General features: G+C 45.6%; 1 protein-coding gene across 2 annotated transcripts in view; it reads right to left on the bottom strand.

The window, feature by feature from the left end:
* Window positions 1–18,405, bottom strand: part of BOD1L1 (biorientation of chromosomes in cell division 1 like 1) — a 52,560-nt gene that overhangs the window by 22,783 nt on the left and 11,372 nt on the right. For both annotated transcript variants that reach the window (XM_086705431.1, XM_086705432.1), the window contains exons 3-11: window positions 18,141–18,331; window positions 17,044–17,658; window positions 16,707–16,856; window positions 14,428–14,594; window positions 12,531–12,642; window positions 11,736–11,874; window positions 10,978–11,050; window positions 2,999–8,984; window positions 662–726 (exon numbers count right to left, since the gene is read on the bottom strand). In XM_086705431.1, the coding sequence (XP_086561557.1) occupies window positions 662–726; window positions 2,999–8,984; window positions 10,978–11,050; window positions 11,736–11,874; window positions 12,531–12,642; window positions 14,428–14,594; window positions 16,707–16,856; window positions 17,044–17,658; window positions 18,141–18,331 (7,498 nt within the window). The remainder of the gene's footprint in view (window positions 1–661; window positions 727–2,998; window positions 8,985–10,977; window positions 11,051–11,735; window positions 11,875–12,530; window positions 12,643–14,427; window positions 14,595–16,706; window positions 16,857–17,043; window positions 17,659–18,140; window positions 18,332–18,405) is intronic.

Genomic DNA, 18,405 nt, shown 5'->3' with positions numbered 1-18,405 from the left:
TAATCTCATATTTCATCCATCAGTGGTTGCCCTGTCCCCTTAAAAGTGAAACGCCACCGTAATACGACACACAAGACGACCCCCCGCCCCCATCACGTCCCCTCCCTCGTCAGGCCTCCATTCCCGCCCCACTGCGGGGTCTGGGGCTCACAACTGCCCTCCTGCTCCACGTCCAGAACATACTTCTTTGCCTGCAAGGCTCTTTTCCGTTTCGTTCCCCTCTGGTAAACCCCTACTCTGCTTGTGAACCACCACTCAAATGTCTTCTTTGCAAGCCCTCCTGTCTGCGCACCATTGCTCCTGCTGGTAAGTTGACCGTCCTCTGCACTTGTGCATCGTTCCCGTGCTTACTGCTACCTTGTCTCACACACTCAGAGGGGGCCGTGAGATCCGGCTGCAGAGATTCAAGTCACATTTTGGACATGGAACGCGTAGGAACTGGCAATGGCTTAAATGTAGGGTGACACCGAGAGACTGCGGGTGACTCCTGGTTTGAGTACATGGAACTGATGATGGCACTACGTGTTGAGATTATTAGCTTTCCTTGCACAGGACACGACCATGACAACGTGTAAACGTCCAAAGTACAGTGGGAACAGGAGCCGTGTGATGCTGAAGGACGCACACGTGCAGCCCAGTGGAACTGAACTGTCAGCCATACCTCAGTTTTCAAGCTGCCTTTCAGTGCCCATCCTCCCAAAACACTCGACGGAGATTCTTCAGTGCCTAAAGAAAGCCAAACCGTTAACCAATTTAAGAATTCGCTTGCAAAAAAAAAAAAAAAAAAAAAAAAAAATGCTGAATCAAAAGGTAACAATGTTGTTCCCTAGCCTGCCGTGACCCCTTCCTCCGCTGTTTTATTTTGCTGTCAGTAGAAAACAACAAAAGGAGGACGTGTGAAAAATCGTGGCTGAAAGGCAGGAGTCGTTTGCTAAGTTTGGGGGTGAAATCGTTTCTCGCTGTTAAGATGGCTGCCCAGGAAGAATAACAGAAGATTATTTCTGGAGACGTGATAGTTCCAAATATTTTTCTACAGTGTTCTGCATCAAGTTTGGCCCTAAAAGAAAAAACTCTGGGCCGCTGAGCTATATTCTCAACAAAGAACATGTTTATGAACAGATTCACTTTGCTTATTTCACCCTGACACAGCAGAGTTGAAAATAAAGTTAGGAAAACGGGAGGCAGAAGGAAAGAAAATGGCATATTCTCTGGTAAGACTCAGTCCTATCCCTGTTGTGATCCTTCCTCTTTCACCCTCGTCCCTCTGTGACTGTGGCCTCCAGTTCTTTCATCCACCCGCACAGAAGCCTCCAAAGAAGATCCTTCCTTTCTCTAAGAGGATGCGGGCTTTTCCTTGCTAAAATCTCTTCTTTTTTTTCTTTCTAACGTTTATTCATTTTTCACAGAGACAGAGCACAAGCGGGGAGGGGCAGAAAGACAAGGAGACACAGAATCCGAAGCGGGCTCCAGGCTCTGAGCTGTCAGCACAGAGCCCGACGCGGGGCTCGAACCCACGAACCGTGAGATCATGACCTGAGCCGAAGTTGGCCGCTCAACTGACTGAGCCACCCAGGCGCCCCAAACCTCTTCTATCTTGTTCCTTCAGGGAAACAAAGCAGGGGAGAAAGGAGTAGCAGACTGTAGCAATGGTTAATGCATAAAAAGTTGCAGAACACTTGGGGCGCCTGGGTGGCTCAGTCAGTTGAGTGTCTGACTTCGGCTCAGGTCATGAGCTCGTGGCCCGTGGGTTCAAGCCCCTTGTCGAGCTCTGTGCTGACAGCTCGGAGCCTGGAGCCTGCTTCGGATTCTGTGTCTCCCTCTCTCTGCCCCTCCCCCACTCATTCTCTGTCTCTCTGTCAAAAATAAACAAAATTGGCAGAACACTCAATTTTCCCAGGCAAAAAGCAATGGAAAAATTTCAAGTCCCTTATTTCAACCCTCGGAACACTTCTTAATGCCCCTTAAGTCCCTATAATGAACAGGACTCAATCTATTGGCCTCAGCTTCCTGAGGCTGTATTTGATGACATCTAAGGGCTGTTGCAGTTTAAAAGTCCAGAACACTCTAATTCACACACCCACAGAAAAGAAGTCGACGTCCCTGACTCCCTCAGGTCCAGCCCACGACGTCCCTTTGAGTTCCCACAGCATCCAAGCGCCTGCCATCAGAGCGTCCCTGCCTACTTAAAATGCAAAGCCGGATTCACAGCTGCTCCCCTTCCCCAAAGCCCAGCACAGTCGTGGCTGGCACAGGGTGTCCCAAGTTGGATGGCACAGTGAATGACTGAGCCTAAAGGTTACCCCTTTGAAAGTTACCAACTGTTTCTACCAACATCTACTCTCTGAGATCTGTCAGGAAGGAACACGTTTCTTTTTGTCTTTCAAATTCCAAACCAGAAGCTCACTTTACCTGAATGAAAAACTCCGTTAAAAAATACTGTGCTCCCCTGATGACAAGTAGCCAGCCGGACTGAACTGACACTCATCGCAAATCTATAAGACGTTAGATGAGGGCCGAGTCGTGTTTGTTTTTGCACTATTATCCGCCTTTTATATAATGGAAAACTAAGGCTCGGAAGTAATTTTTTTCTAAAGGGCCCTAAGTACCATGCAAGTTATTTAAACTCTCTGAACCTATTTTCTCATGTGTAAATGGAGTGATAAGAAAATGCTCACTTCACAGGGCTGTTGTAAGGTAGTGTTCATTTTGACAAAAACCCGAGGCTTCAAGGTTTAGTAGTTTGCAGCAGTCATGCAAATCACACACGGGTGGCTGACCTCCCCTCCCCCAGCTTCCTGCCTCTGCTCTCCTGGCACATGAGAAACGGGTCTAAGGTTTTAAGTTTTAAACCCACGGTTCTGAGCTCAATCTTCCTACTTGAGAAGTTATTTTGTGACATCCTGGAAGCAAAACCACCTTTTGAAAGATGGTTTTAAACATACTCTACGTGCAATTACCTTTGTAAAACGCTAGTATGTGCAATTAGGGAGAGTCTCACCTATATCGTGCAAATTCTCCTCAGGAGGAACAATGACCTTGAGGTCTCTTTCCTCCTGGAATGATTTCCTCATGCCACTACCGTCTCCTGCTTTCTCACTGGACCCTTGGATTGTCCGTCCGCCGTTGTGGTCACTTGTCACGGTCAAGTCCTGCTCATGTCTTGGAGCCGACGGAGCTACAGCACAGGCAGCTGGAAGGGGCGCCCCGTGGGAAGGACCAGTTTCTGACTCTCGGCCATTAACACATTCACTGGTGGTGGTTTTCCCGGGGTCGGCCGGCTCACAGTGCCCAGGAGAGGGCGGCTGCGCTGCAGCGTCTGGGACAGGAGGCACGTTGTCGGCCCTCCCGGCACCAGGACTCACTGCCGGCAAACAGCGGCTCCCGAGGGAGGCGTCCCCGACCGTCCGCCCCTGTCCATCCTCGGGTGCGCCCGCTCCCCTCTGCTCGCCCCTCCCTGCCCAACAGGTGTCATGCCCTGCCGCGGCGGCCCCCTGGCCCCCCAGCCCTCTCTGAATGGAGCTCGGCCACGTGCTCCTCTCTGCCACGCCGACGAGGGGCGAAGGGCTCTCGCTCCGTTCTGTCACTGCCGGTGGCACCTCGCAGGGACGGTCCTCGGGGCCCATGGCTCTGGCCCCTGGCGGCGGCGCTGGGTGTGGAGGGCTGTTCGCGGCCATCGGGCTGGGCGTCGGGGCCTCGCCCCGGCTCCTCCTGGCCGCCGAGGGGTCTTTTCTGTCGGTGACGCTGGCGGTCAGCGGGCTCTCCTCGTGCCTGTCGAGGCCGGCAGGAAGCAGCACGCACTCGGCCGTGCTGGTGGAGATGATGGCCGTGTCGCTGGAGTCCTCCGTCCTTGCAGCGGCGGGCCGCTCATCATCCCGTGGGACAGCGCCCCGCATGACCGCCTCGCGGCCTTCGGAGGTGCTCGTGGAAATCATGGCGGTGTCGCCGACCTCCTCCGCTCGCACGGCCGAGGGGTGGCCTTCCTCCCGCGGGGCGGCACTGGACACGGGGCCCTCGCAGTCCTCCCCCGAGCTGGTGGAGATGATGGCACTGCCGTCCTTCTCTTCCAGGGCGGTGGCGGGCCGCGCGCCTGCCACGGAGGCCTCGCGCTCCTCCGCTATGCTGGTGGAGATGAGCGCGCACTCGTCCTTCTCCTCCTTGCTGGTCGAGGCAAGGGGGCTTTCGGCTTGCGTGGGCGCGCTGGGCATGGGCACCTCGAAGTCGTCGGCGCTCGCCGAGCCGGCGCCTTTGGCACTGTCCTCCGCCGCGGCCGCCGGCGGCTGACTTTCGGCACACGCGAGGGTCGTCGCGCTAGAAATCGGCACCTCGAACTCTTCGCCGATGCTCGTGGAAATCATGGCACACTCGTCTTTGTCCTCATTTCTCACGGCAGCCAGCTGGCTCTCACCTGACACCGCACTGGGCATGGGGGCCTCGAATTCTTCCCCGTTTATGCCGGCACCTTCCCCATCTGCCCCACCTCTCAGTGCGCTTGAATGACCCTCCCGTACATCAGCAACTGTGCTTAGCTGAAGGGTGCAATCGTTTGTCGTGCTGGTGGAAATCAGCAAGCCTTTGCCTGGACTTTTGCCCCCAGCTACGCCAGCTGGGTTGGTAATGGTGTCACTGGCTGTAGTGGCCAGAAGGCCATCACACTCTTCATTTTCCCCAGAGGTGATGATTCCTTCGTCTTCCTTCCCACCAGGCGACATGTGCCCAGCTTCACATTGTGGGCCCGCACCCGACCTGAGTGCCTCGTAACTGCCCCCCACCAAGCCAGTGGAAGTAGTGGTGTCGTCCACTTTTTCCTTCCTGGTGAGCAGACTGTCACTGTGATCTGAAGCTGCACTGGTCATGGGAGCCTCGCAACCTCCGGGAACTGGGGCCACGTCACCCTTCCCTGAAGCTGCACTGGTCACGCTGCTTTCCACGACGCCTTTGGCGCTGGAGCAGATGTCCGGATCTTTCATGCCCTTCTCCGCACCGCTCAAGCTGTCAACACTGCTCTCGTTGGCGTTGGTGACGGTGGCTCCGGCCTCAGCTCCCACGCACCCTGCCGCGGTACCAATCTGACCGTCCCCTTCTTCGGCACTTCCGCAAATCGATACCCCCTCGCTTTCCTCCTCTGCCCCGGTGCAGGTGGACGCGTGCCCGATTTCATTTCCCCTTCCGGTGCTGGTCACCACACCTTCACCTTCCTCGTCCTCCTCTTTTGCGCCGGTGCTCGTTACAATGCCTTCGTCATCACATGGGCCAGCGGCGACCAAAGGCACGTTAGTGGCTTCTTTAGCTACCGTGCTGTCCATTGCGCTCTCTCCATTTTCTTCTGATTCAGAGCTCAGAGCAAAGCCCTCGCTGCCCTCTTCCGAGCCTGTGCAGCTGGCTGGCCCCTCTCCATCTTCTTCTGTTATCCCAGTGCTGGTGACGGCACTCTCACCTTCTGTGCCGTCATTCACAGAAGCGTCTCCGTCCTGGGGGGCGCTGGTTCCTGGTGGCGCGTCATTACCCGCCAGGGCCACAGCTGCGCCTGTAACCACACGCTCCTCCTGTCGCTCTGCGCCTGTGACGGAGCACATGACAAAAGCGGCGCTTCTCCTTTCCACTCCGGTGCATGTCACAGTCCCCTCGGTTTCTTTTTTGGGGCCCGTTCTTGTCACATTTCTCTGGAACCCATCCACCTCCTCACTGCTTAAGGAGCCCTCCCTTACTTCTGTCCCAGCACTTGTCACCGCGCCATCGCTTTCAACCTCACTGATAAAGGTGACAGTTCTTTCTGCCATTTCCAACGCACTACGTGAAGAGCCGTCACACTTCTCTTCAGAGCCGGCGCTGGTGACAGCATCATCTTTCTCTTCTGTCACCCCACTATTGACATTGTCTTCAATTGTTACTGCGTGAGCAGTCACGGGGTCTGCTGCCCTTTCTTCGGATTCGGCCATAGCACACTCTGCACTCTCTCCCTCCTTGGTGCTTGTGAGGAAGGTTTCACTTTCGGCAAACCCTTCTGTGACAACGCCTCCGCCTTCTTCGGCCGCCGCGAAGACAGTGCATTCGCTGGCTTCCGCCCCGACGTGAAGGGGACTGTTTCCAGAGCAGACACCTGCTACGAAGCCTTCGTCTGCCTCAATGCTCATGCAGGGCACAGCCACCTCACCCTGTCCTGTTTCTGAGGACGTGGTTGTAGCATCCCCCGCCTTCACGGTATTGAAGGGAACACCTTCGCCCTTCCCTTCGGAACTAGTGGCAAAAGAAGACTTTTCTGCTCTGCCAGGCCCGGCAGTCACACCCTCAGCATTTCCACTCCTTTGCTGCAAAACTAGGGAAGTGGCATTACATCCAACACTGGTGTCCACCTCGCTGTTTTCAGTCCTTCTTTCAACATCAACTGATGTGTTTTCTATTTCACCTGGGCCACTACTACACTTGAGCACAACTGTCTCGGCAGCTTTGTCTGTCCGCGTGCCGAGCACTGGGTCAACAGTGACGCCATGCTTTTTGCCATTTTCTTGCACAGCTCTCACTGTCTGCTTTGAACTGGGCTCTGTGCTTAAGTCACTTTCTTTCCTGGCCACGTCCATCAAGCCATCTTCTGCATTAACACTCTCACTTTCCATCCTCGTGTCAGTTAACTTGCTACCAACAGGCATGTTTACTTGTCCCTGCTTACTGTGCAACACAGTGGGCTGGTAACCTTCTGGAATGTGTCTTTTGCTATCCACGCTTGCTTTTGCCGGTGTATCTACTGTGGAAACTGCCCCACTTTCTTTGCTGTCACCTGTCATAAGGACTTGTGATTCCCCAGCAGTCAAACTTGTGTTAGGAATACCAGAGCGCTCCACAAGTGAGGAGCTGGCTGGGTCGCCTTCTAAAACAGTCCTCCTGTCGACCAAAGGAATTACGTCCGAATCAGGAGACTGTTTTGGAGGCACGACAGTTACTGAACTTAAGGATGGTGAAGGATCTAAATTTGGGGAATGTACACGATCAGCATCTCCTTGGGCAGCATGTTCTTCGGGGGGTCTGGTTGTATTTTTCAAATTCTTTTGTGCCCTGTCATTGTCGGACGGGGCTCGAGGAAACGGTGTAGGACTAGTTTCGGAGTCTGTATTTGTTTCATGAGTTCCCTGGTGAATGGGTTCTTTCTCCCCAGGGTTCAGTTTGGACACAGCACTTTGGATATGCACTTTCTTGGTCAGGGTGCTTTTATGGTCAGCGTGCTTTTCAGAATTACTAACAACTCCTGTTCCACGTCCTGATTTACAGGCTGGAGCTGCTGTTTTTGAATCTACTGTGGAAGTTCTTAATTCATCCTTTAGAACCGGGACTGCAGTTTTTTGTTTCGTAACATTTTCAGAGTCAACGTCTTGTTGAGAGATAGTATTGCTGTTGTCTTGGCTTTTAGATGCTTCAGACACATTTTCAACAGCTGGCTCGGACTCAATTTCCATTGGCTCTTGTTCAGGCATTGATGTGGTATCACCACTCCTTTTTGGTCTCTGAATGGAGGAACTACTGGTGGTGCCCAAGGTGTTTGCTGATCTTTCTTCTCCTTTGGTCATTTCTTGGGATAAGCTTCCTCTTCGGTTTTCACACAACTTCCTACTCAATTTCTTTTCTATAACCGAACTATTCCCTCTGGCCTTGTCGTGATTACTGTCAACTTCTTTACCATCTTTGTCATCTGATTTATTTTCTTCCCTTTTTCTCACTTCCTTACTGCTATGCTTTAAGCTTCTGCTTTTGTGCCCATCTGATAACTTCCTCTCAGGTCTGGAGGGGCCTGAATCTTTTTCAGCCTTATATTTCTCCTTTGCTAACAGTAACTTGGCTCTGTGACTCGAAGAGTCCTTCTGTACCCCGTGTGAAGAAGCGGCACTGTCCGATACAGCTTCTACACCAGTTTCCTCAGAAGGTTTGTCTTCAACTTTAGACTTTCGCTGTCTATCTGGGTTGATCTCTTCTGCGTTCTTCTCCTTATCTGGTTTTGGAGTGGTCACTTGTTTCGCGACACTTTCTTGTAATTCCGGTTCAACTACTTTTAACTGCTTGCCTTGACTTTTTGGTTTCGACTTTAACAAAAGCTTCTCTTCCAGTAGGCTCTTTGTTCTTCGCTTCTCCTTGTGAACCATCTCTTCTGGTTTCGAATTACTATCTACATTAGTTGGGTCCATATCACACTTGTCCTCTGAATAACTGTCACTTCTTCTCTGCAATGGGATTCCGTGTTGCTTTGAACTCAGAGAATCTTTCTGAACTTTAGAATCACTTGATCTTCTTGATTTGTGTTCTGCCTTAGTCTTCTCGGCTGAAACATGTCTCTCTTTTTTGTTGTTTTCTTTACGAACATTCTCATCTGTTTTTATAATATATTCAGAAACTGGCTTCCCATCTTTGCCTAAAATTGATAATTTCCTCTCATTCTTATGTTTACTTTTTCGTTCAGTTTTATCATCCGAAGACAGTTTTGGTTGCTGACTTTGCTTTTGAGTATTTTCATCCACTTTTAAGCTTTTCTCAGAAGAGTGAAGCTCCGTCTCCTCACTCGTTTTATGCAGACTGTCACCTTTATATTTATGTTTCATAGACACTTTGTCTTCTGACAGAGTCTTCTCTTTTTCAGGCTTGTCCTTTGAGGACTTTGCCTCTTTCTTAGGTAGGCTTTTCACATGTGGTGTTTCAGAATCATCTTTCTTTAGATGCTTTTCATTTTTAAGTGTGCTCTTCTGTTTCTGGGGCTCTTCGGTGCCAACCTCTGACCGTTCTGCCTGCCTCTTCCCATCTTTTGCGTCAGCCTCTTCCTGTGCCCCTTCCTCCACGACGGGGGTGGATGTGCGTCTTCTGTGTTCTCTCTCTATCTTGGATTCATTTTTGTTTTCATCAGCTGAATGCAACGACTCGGAAAGTCTCCGGGCAGGTTTACTTGGTTCGCTTTTTGCGTGAACATGCTTCAGGTCCTTTGAAGAGGACACTTTTTCCTTTTCGCCATGCTGTAAAAAAAAAAAAAAAAAAAAAAAGGTAAAATATGAGCAATACTAAAATCAAACTTAGCATTTGGGTACCCCCGAAATGCTGACTGCCGTCACGTGTTACATGTCACTTAAGCTCGCCAGCAGCCTGTGGTAGGTACTGGTGACCCCACTTGGTGCATCGGGAAACCGAAGCTCAGTGGGAATTGATGACCTTGTCCCCAGGCCAACGACTTCAGATGAATTCGTTCGCAGTCTACGGCTCTTCCCACTGCACCGCAGAGATCTGTGCAGAGACCAGCTATCTCTCCTGAGACCTGTCCCTGCATTTGGGAGGCCTCCTTGAACTCCAAACCATTAAAGCTCACTTAACACCCAGCAGCCACTAATAAACATAAGCTGCATGAATGAGAGCTCAATGTTCTTTTCAGTTCCAAAACATGATGAAGAGAATTTAAAAATTCTATACTGAAATGAAGGTTTCTTACATTTTAATTTAGGAGCCTGAATGATTTGTGGAAACCTCATGAATTCAGGCTCCTTAAAGGACATTCTAGTTAGGAAGTTTCAAATGCACACAGAACCTCACTGTAACAGTAACCTTATCACATATCAAGCACGTGTACGTTTATGTATCCGAAGGAAGACAATGATGGACCAGAGCATCCGACCCTTCCTCCCTGTCCCATAGTATGGCACCGAGTACATTATTAATGTTAGTCAGTGAACGCAGACCACACATACTACAGTCTCATTGACCACTACCTATAATTTCTCATTCAAATAATGAGCTGAAGTTCTCAGAAGATCTGTGTCTCTGGGTTAGTTTATCACTGCAACTTCTTACAATTTAACACAAAGATTAATGCACTTCTACAGATTCAGGAGTAGGACACAGAAAGATCTTAAAAAAACACTTTAAAGTGAAATTCCTCAAAGAAAGAACAAGGATTTTATTGCCTAATTTTACAGTAAGCTTCAACCAGTTTATATGAATAAAATTTTATGAAGTCATTTTTAAAAGAAATTTATCACAAAATGAAGTTAAATATTTTAAAGTATGCCATTAAAACATCAGGATATACTTATAAATATGCCTCTAATTTCTGAATAAAGAAATCAAGATTATTAACTGGCTATGAATAAATAATCACTAAATTATTAGTTTTCCCTTGGAAATGTGAAGATAGTTTCGGTATAGGGGTGCTTGGCTGGCTCAGACAGTAGAGCGTGAAACTCCTGATCTCAGGGTCGTGAGTTTGAGCCCTAGGTTGGGCGTGGAGTCTGCTCAAAAAAAAAAAAAAAAAAAAGATAGTTTGGCTATAGAATTATAAATATGGCAGAGTAAATAAGGATTTGAATCCAGTGAAAGCAAAAGTTTATCCCAAGAAAATAATCCAAACAGGGGGAAAAATGTATTCATTAAACATACTTTCAGTACTTACATTGGTCAGATCTTGGAAGTAATCTAAGTGCTCAACTATAAGGGAATGCTTAAGTTACAGTCTATCTATTCAATACAACCCTATGCAGTCATTAAATATAATAACTAGAAACTTACAAGGTAACATGAAATGAGCAAGAGGGAATGTTAAAATCATTTTGCAAGATTACACCCACTCTACAAAATTATGTACATTTGTGGAGGAATGTAGGAGAATGAAGTGAATAATCTGCCCTGGAGAAGGGATTTTAGCTACCCTCTTTCTTTTCCATTATCATTACTGGCAATTTTGCTATTGCTAATATAACAAATGAGGGTGGGGGGCTGGGGAATGAGGGAAAGGAAAGTAGAAAAGTAGCTATTACTTGGATAAAAGATCACATGAATCAACTTGGTCAAAATGAGGAATTCAGGTCATAATAAGATGGGGGTTCAAGAATGCTGAAGGTGATATATTTTTTTTCTAACTTGGAAAAGATCAAATTGCATTCCAAGTTTTACTCCGAAGGACTGAATGGCCTTTATCTAACAAAAGAACATTTAAAATGGGTTTTATTAATTCAGACACACCTCACTTGTCTTGAGAGTTTCTTTGGAATCTTCTTCACATTGCTGTTTCTTTTTAGAATTCTCTTCAACATTCCTAAGTGGGAAGAAAAAGTCATATATGAGCTTAATTTGAATAAAATATAAGAATTTCTCAGTAAGATTAATTACTGGTTCAGCTAAATCCAAGTCTGTGACAAATGTACATAATGCAACTTGACTGTAGCCTATGGCTCATGGGGCTTCAGGCCACTTTCAGAGTCTCTTTGGCTTTCTAATTCTTATAGAATTCACTATGACAATGCAATGACAGATAAGCATTTGGTTCAGCCCTCTGGTTTATGGGGAGAAGCAGGAGACACTGTTGAAGGGAATGCCTAGCAAGACTAGAAAATGGATGCAGTCACTATAAATAAGTGGTTAAGTGGCACTGTAGGGATACTTCCTGAGTATTCTAGAGGGTCCATAAACTCTGAAATTCTCAAAACAACTGTGTGTTTATACACATGCGTTTTTCTGGGGAGATCCGAAACTGCCATCAGATTGTGAAAAAGTTCCGGACCCCCCTCTCCCAAAAACATTAAAACACACTACTTTACAGTAGAGATACTAACACAAAGAATGAGGATATAAAGAGTTCTGAACCCCCATGGTTCTCATAAATGTGCAACAATAACACACACTTTCAAGGTAAGGTTCTTTACTGTCACTGCCAATGCCTCCCTTCTGAAAGTATGCCAGGGGAAAGTTATAATGGGAGCACTGCCAGATAGAACATGTACCTTGAATCTTTCTTTCTTCTTTTGCTTAAGGCTACCTTTTTCTCTAATACTTTCCGCTCTTTAAGGACTTCTTTAATTCTGGGGGTTTTCAGTTCCAAAGTCTTTGTTGATGATTCTTCTAAGTCCACACTATTTTTGCCTAGGAAAGAAGCAATATCAATAAGCTGTACTTTAGAATGGAATTTATAAACAGTGTAATATTTATTTTTCATTGAGAATTTCTGATCAATGTAAAAGTGCTGAATGGCTTTAATATCCTTAAGTTGTACTAGAAGAAAAGTAATATTTTAGATGGACAAGTCTTAGCTTTTTTATTTCAAATGCTTATGTGTATTTTTTTTTTTTTTTGTATGCTACAAAGGATCAGTGCCCAGAGAAAGTTCAATTTTGTTCAATGAAATATTCCAGATAAATGTCTGACACTTTAGTAAACAAAAAAGCACAGATTAATTCCACTAATATCACCAGCAAGGCTTGATTACTCACATGCAAACAATCCATTTTCCAGTGATAATTCATTCCACAATGGCTGGAAAATAAATTGCTAATGAGAGCTGTATAAGCTGGTACCTGACAGAATGTATAACTTAGATACAGCAATAGAATTTAAAAAGTGATACATCAGAATAAAAAAAAAAAAAAAACTTCCATATTTAAGAATACTTGTTTTAATACAACAGCTTTATCGAGATGCAATTTAGATCATTTTATATCATCTCATAAGTAATATGAATATCTAGAAAATAATGGAGTATACAAGATAATTTAAAATATTAAAGTTAACACCTCCTATACCTTGACTCTTAGCTTTTGAAGACTTTGTCTTTTCTGCCTTCTGCTTTCGTTTTTCTTCAAGTTTCTCTCTATTAATTTGCCTTCTTAAAAGCCTCTCTTCTTTTTCTTTAGCCTAAAACCACAAAATATTCACAATTATCCTGACCATTAGGCAAAAGCAAAAACAATGAAAACAAGTATGTTTACCCTTCAAATATTCTTACAAAATAATGGGCTTTGCAAAGGTGCATACACATTATATAATTTGGAAGCTACCAGAAGAGACAGATCAGAAAATTTTCCATTACTCTTTCAGATTGCCATTAGTTTAAGGAATAGGAAAGGTATCATTTTGGGAAATGGTGGTTTAATAAACCAGTTACTTCAATGAAAAGGCTGGCTGTGAAAATATATATGAACATCAATGTACATCATATGTACACAGGCAAATCTCCTGTGTACAATTTTTAAATTATTCTTAAAAAAATTTTTTTTTAAACATTCATTTACTTTTTGAGAGACAGTGAGCAGGGAAGAGGCAGAGGGAGAGGGAGTCACAGAATCCAAAGCAGGCTCCAGGCTCTGAGCTGTCAGCATAGAGTCCGACGCGGGGCTTTAACTCAAAAACTGCAAGATCACGACCTGAGCCGAAGTCAGACGCTTAACTGACTGAGCCACCCGGGCACCTCAAATTTTTAAATTATTCTTAAAGGAGAAACTGAAGTGCAGATTCAAGAGACAGGCTAGTTCTACAACAAATATGACTTGTGGGTTATGCTCTTGGGACCCAGGTTTTGGACATGGGACTTTCTGCTATCCTATGTTAAAAAAACAAGGGGCGCCTGGGTGGCTCAGTCGGCTGAGCATCCGACTTTGGCTCAGGTCATGATCTCATGGCTTTTGGGTTTGAGCCCCACATCGGGCTCTGTGTGGACAGCTCAGAGCCTGGAGCCTGCTTCGGATTCTGTGTCTCTCTCTCTCATTCTGCCCCTCCCTCGCTCATGATGTGTCTTTCTCTCTGTCAAGTATAAAAAAAAAAAAAAAAAAAGAAATTAAATAAAATAAAAAAACAAGAATCTGGTCATCGTGGGTTACGCCCCCCACCCTTTTCCAGCCAGAACTCCAAGTCTCAGAGGGCCAAAAACCCTAAGCATTGGTATAACCTCTGATGAAGCAAACTTCTCAGAGACAAGCAACTATCAGCATTTCCACCTCCTTCAAATGACCATCGTAGGTAACAGCATTTCCTCGCTCTAAGCTGTGCAGCTCCATATTTTAATGTTTCTAAAACCGTAAGTCATCTTACAAATGACGTACACCTATGATAAGGTAGCAAATTTTTTTCTCTAAGAAGCTGTTAATCCAATGACACATCTTGTACCTAGGACATTTGTAGACTGCACTTCTCTCTTTTTGAAATAAAAATTTTTAATGTTTATTTACTTCTAAAAGAGAGAGCGAGCGCATGAGCGAGGGAGGGGCAGAGAGAGACAGAGACAGAACGTGAAGCAAGCTCCAGACTCCAAGCACAAAGCCTGACATAGGGCTCGAACCCACAAGCAGCGAGATCGTGACCCGAGCTGAAGTCTGACACTTAACCAACTCAACCACCCACCTGCACTTTCCTCTGAATCTTATGTTAATGGCTGCACATCCTATCTTTGTATGGGCTGGATCCACACTTGATTCAAACATTTCCATACTGTGAAACACTTGTTGCCCGGTTTTCACTATTAAGCATAATGACACAAACACCTACGTCACACGTTTATGTCTGTTCTGCCTAAATGACAGGCTGCTGAAGACAGAACCTCCATGTCATGGTTCTGTCTGCTGCCCAGTACCTTGCACACAGACTAGCCAGGTTTGTCAACCTGATGTCACAGGTTAAAATAGCGACAGATCGAATCTGACTTACAATAGACTGGCGTCGTTGTTCTACGGTAAGTTCGTCATCAGAGTCGCTATAATACTTTGAGTAAAGATATGGTTTGTGAACATAAGCGTGCCGCACGCTTTTTGCTTTTCCTTCACTGGGGTCGCTGTTTTGAGTTTTTGTTTTGTTCTGCTTGTTCTTCTCCTCATCTGGAAGAAAGCCAAAAGAAAGAGGAGTGCTTCTGTGAATTACCAATGAAGTCGACACCATGCTTGATCAACATCAAGCAACAAAAGCAGTTATCAATATAGTTCAAGTGCGTTTGTCAGCCCAATGGAAAATATCAGGATGCAAAAAAATCAGAAATAAACATTTTTAAAGGCTATCATCCCATCCATATCGAAATTTACTTCTTCCAATGAGCTTCTCACACATAAAGAAGGCAAAAAAAAATTAGACCCTGTCACCATTCAGGGTTCCCTGACAAATACTTAATTCTCATTAGTACGTCAGTAGACTTGGTACGGACGTGGCTTTGCCACTGTAAAACTGAACAAGTTCACTTGAACCCACACTTTAAAGTAGGCTTGAGATTTTTTTTTAATTTTGAGATTTTAATGACCACCTGAGAGTCTCCCACTACGCAAGAGGCAAGAGTCAATAATTGGCCCACACCAAGTATGTACTAAAAGCCCTCTACCCTAGGAAGGTGGGTATGTTTCCCACCACACAGCAAGTGAAGTAGAAAACCTGTAAACAAGGTCTTCATTTCTACCACTTAGTACTCTCCAACCAGTCACCTTCTTACTTCTTGGATCTCAGACATATAAAACCTAGTCCTGTCCAGGAAAAAACGTGGAAAGCCCCACAAAAGCACCTAGAATGAGAATTTTAGTCAGGCTTCAGAAAGTGGGGTACACACAGGATGAGTGATATCCATCATACACAGGGCCTACGGAACTGACCTCACAACGAGGTATGAAAAGCATACCTGATGTTGTTTTCTGGGCTGGTCATTTCGGTTTTAGGGGGATACTAAGGATGCAAACTGGGATGGACTGAAATTAAAAGGTGGAGCTAAAAGCTTCTACTTTTTCTCCTCTAGGATTTTCTCTCTAGGTGTCCTATCCAAAAGCCCACGGCAAATTTACAAAATGCTGCTTACAAGTAGTTGCAAATAATATTTGATTTTTAACAAAGGTCGTAAGCAGAACTTAATCACGTGATACAGAGTAGCACAAAGTGTTGGTCAGAAGCCCAGACCAGGGTTGAAACTGACACCGGAGCTCAATAGCTACGTGACCCTAGACAGGACACCTTCTCTTGGTGACTCTCTTTCCTCACCTGGACCTACTTCTCAGGATTGTTGAGGATTACAGGAGCTAGGACACAGAATAGTACACAGTGCCTGGAACACAGTAAGTGCTTAGTAAGGGCTGGGTGAAAAACAAACTCTACAGAGAAGTATGGTCTTGCCCGTAGCTTCTGGGAGGTAATCTCTAAGTCTGTGGAATATCATGTCTGACACGAGTGTTTGTCTGCCTGGGGGTCTTGGGTCAAGCTAAATCAACTCACGGTATGATCTGGGTCAGTAGCTTTGGGCCATGGCATATCAGCTTGACCTCTGGAGGGGCTGGAGATTAAGATCTGACGTTATGTCTCCATGATGGAGTCCCAGTAGAAATTTTGGACATGAAGGTTTCTGTGAGCTTCCCTGGTTGGCGATTAGCCATATACATATTTCTGACATCAATGCCAGGAAGGTAATGCTCTCTGTGACCCCGCAGGGAAAGGGCTTCCAGAAGCTCTGTGGACTCTGGCCTGTGTGCCTCTTCCCCTGGCTGATCTGAATGTGTGTCCCTTAACTGTAATAAACCACAACCATGAACTGTAAAGCTTTCAGTGAGTTCTAGGAGTCCTCCTGGAGAATCGTCAAACCTAAGGGTAGGCTTGGAGACCTCAACTTTGCAAATGGTGTCAGAAGTGAGAGCAGCCTTGGGGACTGTGCTCCCCCAACAACGCCCATACAAACCCACAGACACCCACACCCACAGCACCGTCATATACACTGTGTCCTCTACATCTTCTAATAAACCTGCGGGATGGAGTTCAAGGATGGAGAACCAAGGCTTGTGGAGTAACTTACCAAGCTTGCTCAGACAGACAACCTTGGAGCTGGGACTCAGAAACACATCTTCCAACTACAAAGTCCCATGCTCTTGCCAGTATACCACACTGTCTTTCACGATATAGCCATGTGAACATACAAACAATGCTCGACAGGAAGCTTCCCAGAGGCGTTATTAAGTAAAATGCTTTACCGTCTGACGTAATCTCTCCTTCTTCCATGCTATCAGACATTACAACTTCCTCCTCGGTGTCTTCTTCAAAAGATGAAAGGTCACTGGTATGGACAGAGCTAACTGTGATGTCTGTAAGTCCATCCACATCAGAATCTATCAAAGAGCAATCTTCGACGAGGAAATAAAACACAAAGATAAGTCATGTTATAAGAACAAACTCAGCACCCAATTCCTAAATTACGTTTAAAATACTCTGCATTAAATACAGGTCAAAAAAATTTGACCCCCTCCCCCCCCCCACACAACTGACACTCTTTGATCTGTAAACTGTAGATTTTTGCAAGTTTTTATATACCTTCTTTTGCCCCTTCAATGGTTTTAGCTTTATTACTATTCTTTTCTGACGGGAGTTTTGAACACTCTACTTCTTTTTCCTTTGCTTGCTTTTCTTCTTTCGCTTTTTGTAGGTCCTCACTCCTTTTTGGGTGGTCAAACTTCTTTTCGGTCTTTTCCTTCTTTTCTTTCTTCCTTTCTCCTTTGTCATTACTCTCTGGTTTCTTTTCACCTTTGTCCATTGATTTATTTTTTTGGTCAATGCTTTCCTGTTGAGCATCCTTATTTAGCAGAATTGAACTATTACTCTCTTTTGTATGATTTTTAATTTCCTCAACTGGACAAGGGAGATCATTTAATTCTTCAGACTTGGGGGCTGTTTCCTGTCCTTCCCCTGCAGAGTCGGGTGTAGACTTTTCTTTGTCAGCCATGTCCTCTGAAGTTCTCTCTTTCTCAGTACTAGTGTCAGTGCTGGGCTGAGATGGGAGTTTTTTGGACACTCTCTCACTGGTCTTGGTGTTTGATGTTTCTGTTGAAGCTCTGGCTGCACTAGCTTCTTGGTTAAGAGAAGTTATGGTTTCCAAGATTGACATGGCGTCATTGGCTACATTAGCGCTGGGTCCAGGCACTGGGACACCTTTGAGGGAAAGATGAGCGTTAGAAAAAACTTATGCAGAAGGTAAGCCCCTCTGATGAATCGATGCTACAAGACGCTCTCATCTTTATAAGACACGTATGCTGTGCAGACCATTCATATTCTTTTAGACTTTCGGATACCAATGCTAACACCGAGAACATTCTAAATCCTCTACTGTTCTAACACTGTGTCATAGGAAAGGCACCATGCAAACTTGAGAATAGTCTAATTCTCTTCGGTTATATTAATTATTCCCTCAGTTGAAACACACACACATACACACAGCCAACACGTCAGGAAAATGTCTACCATTTTGCATTAATCTCAAAAAGAAATGTTCTATCAGTTGAGGAATGTGATATTTGAAATAAATACAATTTCACTAGAGTAGCCAAGGAACAAAATTGATAATTATATCCCTAGCTTGATACCCAGTTCAAGAAGCAAAGCAAAGGAACTGACCAAGAGTAAAAGCAAAGCACCTTGTGTAATGACGGAAGAGTCTGGTTTCTCATCATCAGGGGCTGTGCTGCCACTTGCTTCCTCTTTGTGGTTTAGGGTGGCCAAAAACTCATGCACAGCTTTCTCCACCTGAGGTCTGAACGTGTGGTTGATCTTTGGATCCACAACCTGAGAAATAATTCGGTCAATACCAGACTCCAACATTCCTGATCTGAAACACAAATAAGTTTTACAGAAAGGTAAAACACAATTTCATATGATTTACATTAACTGCTTTTAAATAAA

This window comes from Puma concolor, chromosome B1 (genome assembly GCF_028749965.1).
Source record: "Puma concolor isolate L17-30 chromosome B1, mPumCon1.1.hap2, whole genome shotgun sequence".
Classification (NCBI taxonomy): domain Eukaryota; kingdom Metazoa; phylum Chordata; class Mammalia; order Carnivora; family Felidae; genus Puma; species Puma concolor.
This window is presented reverse-complemented; position numbering and strand designations above follow the sequence as displayed.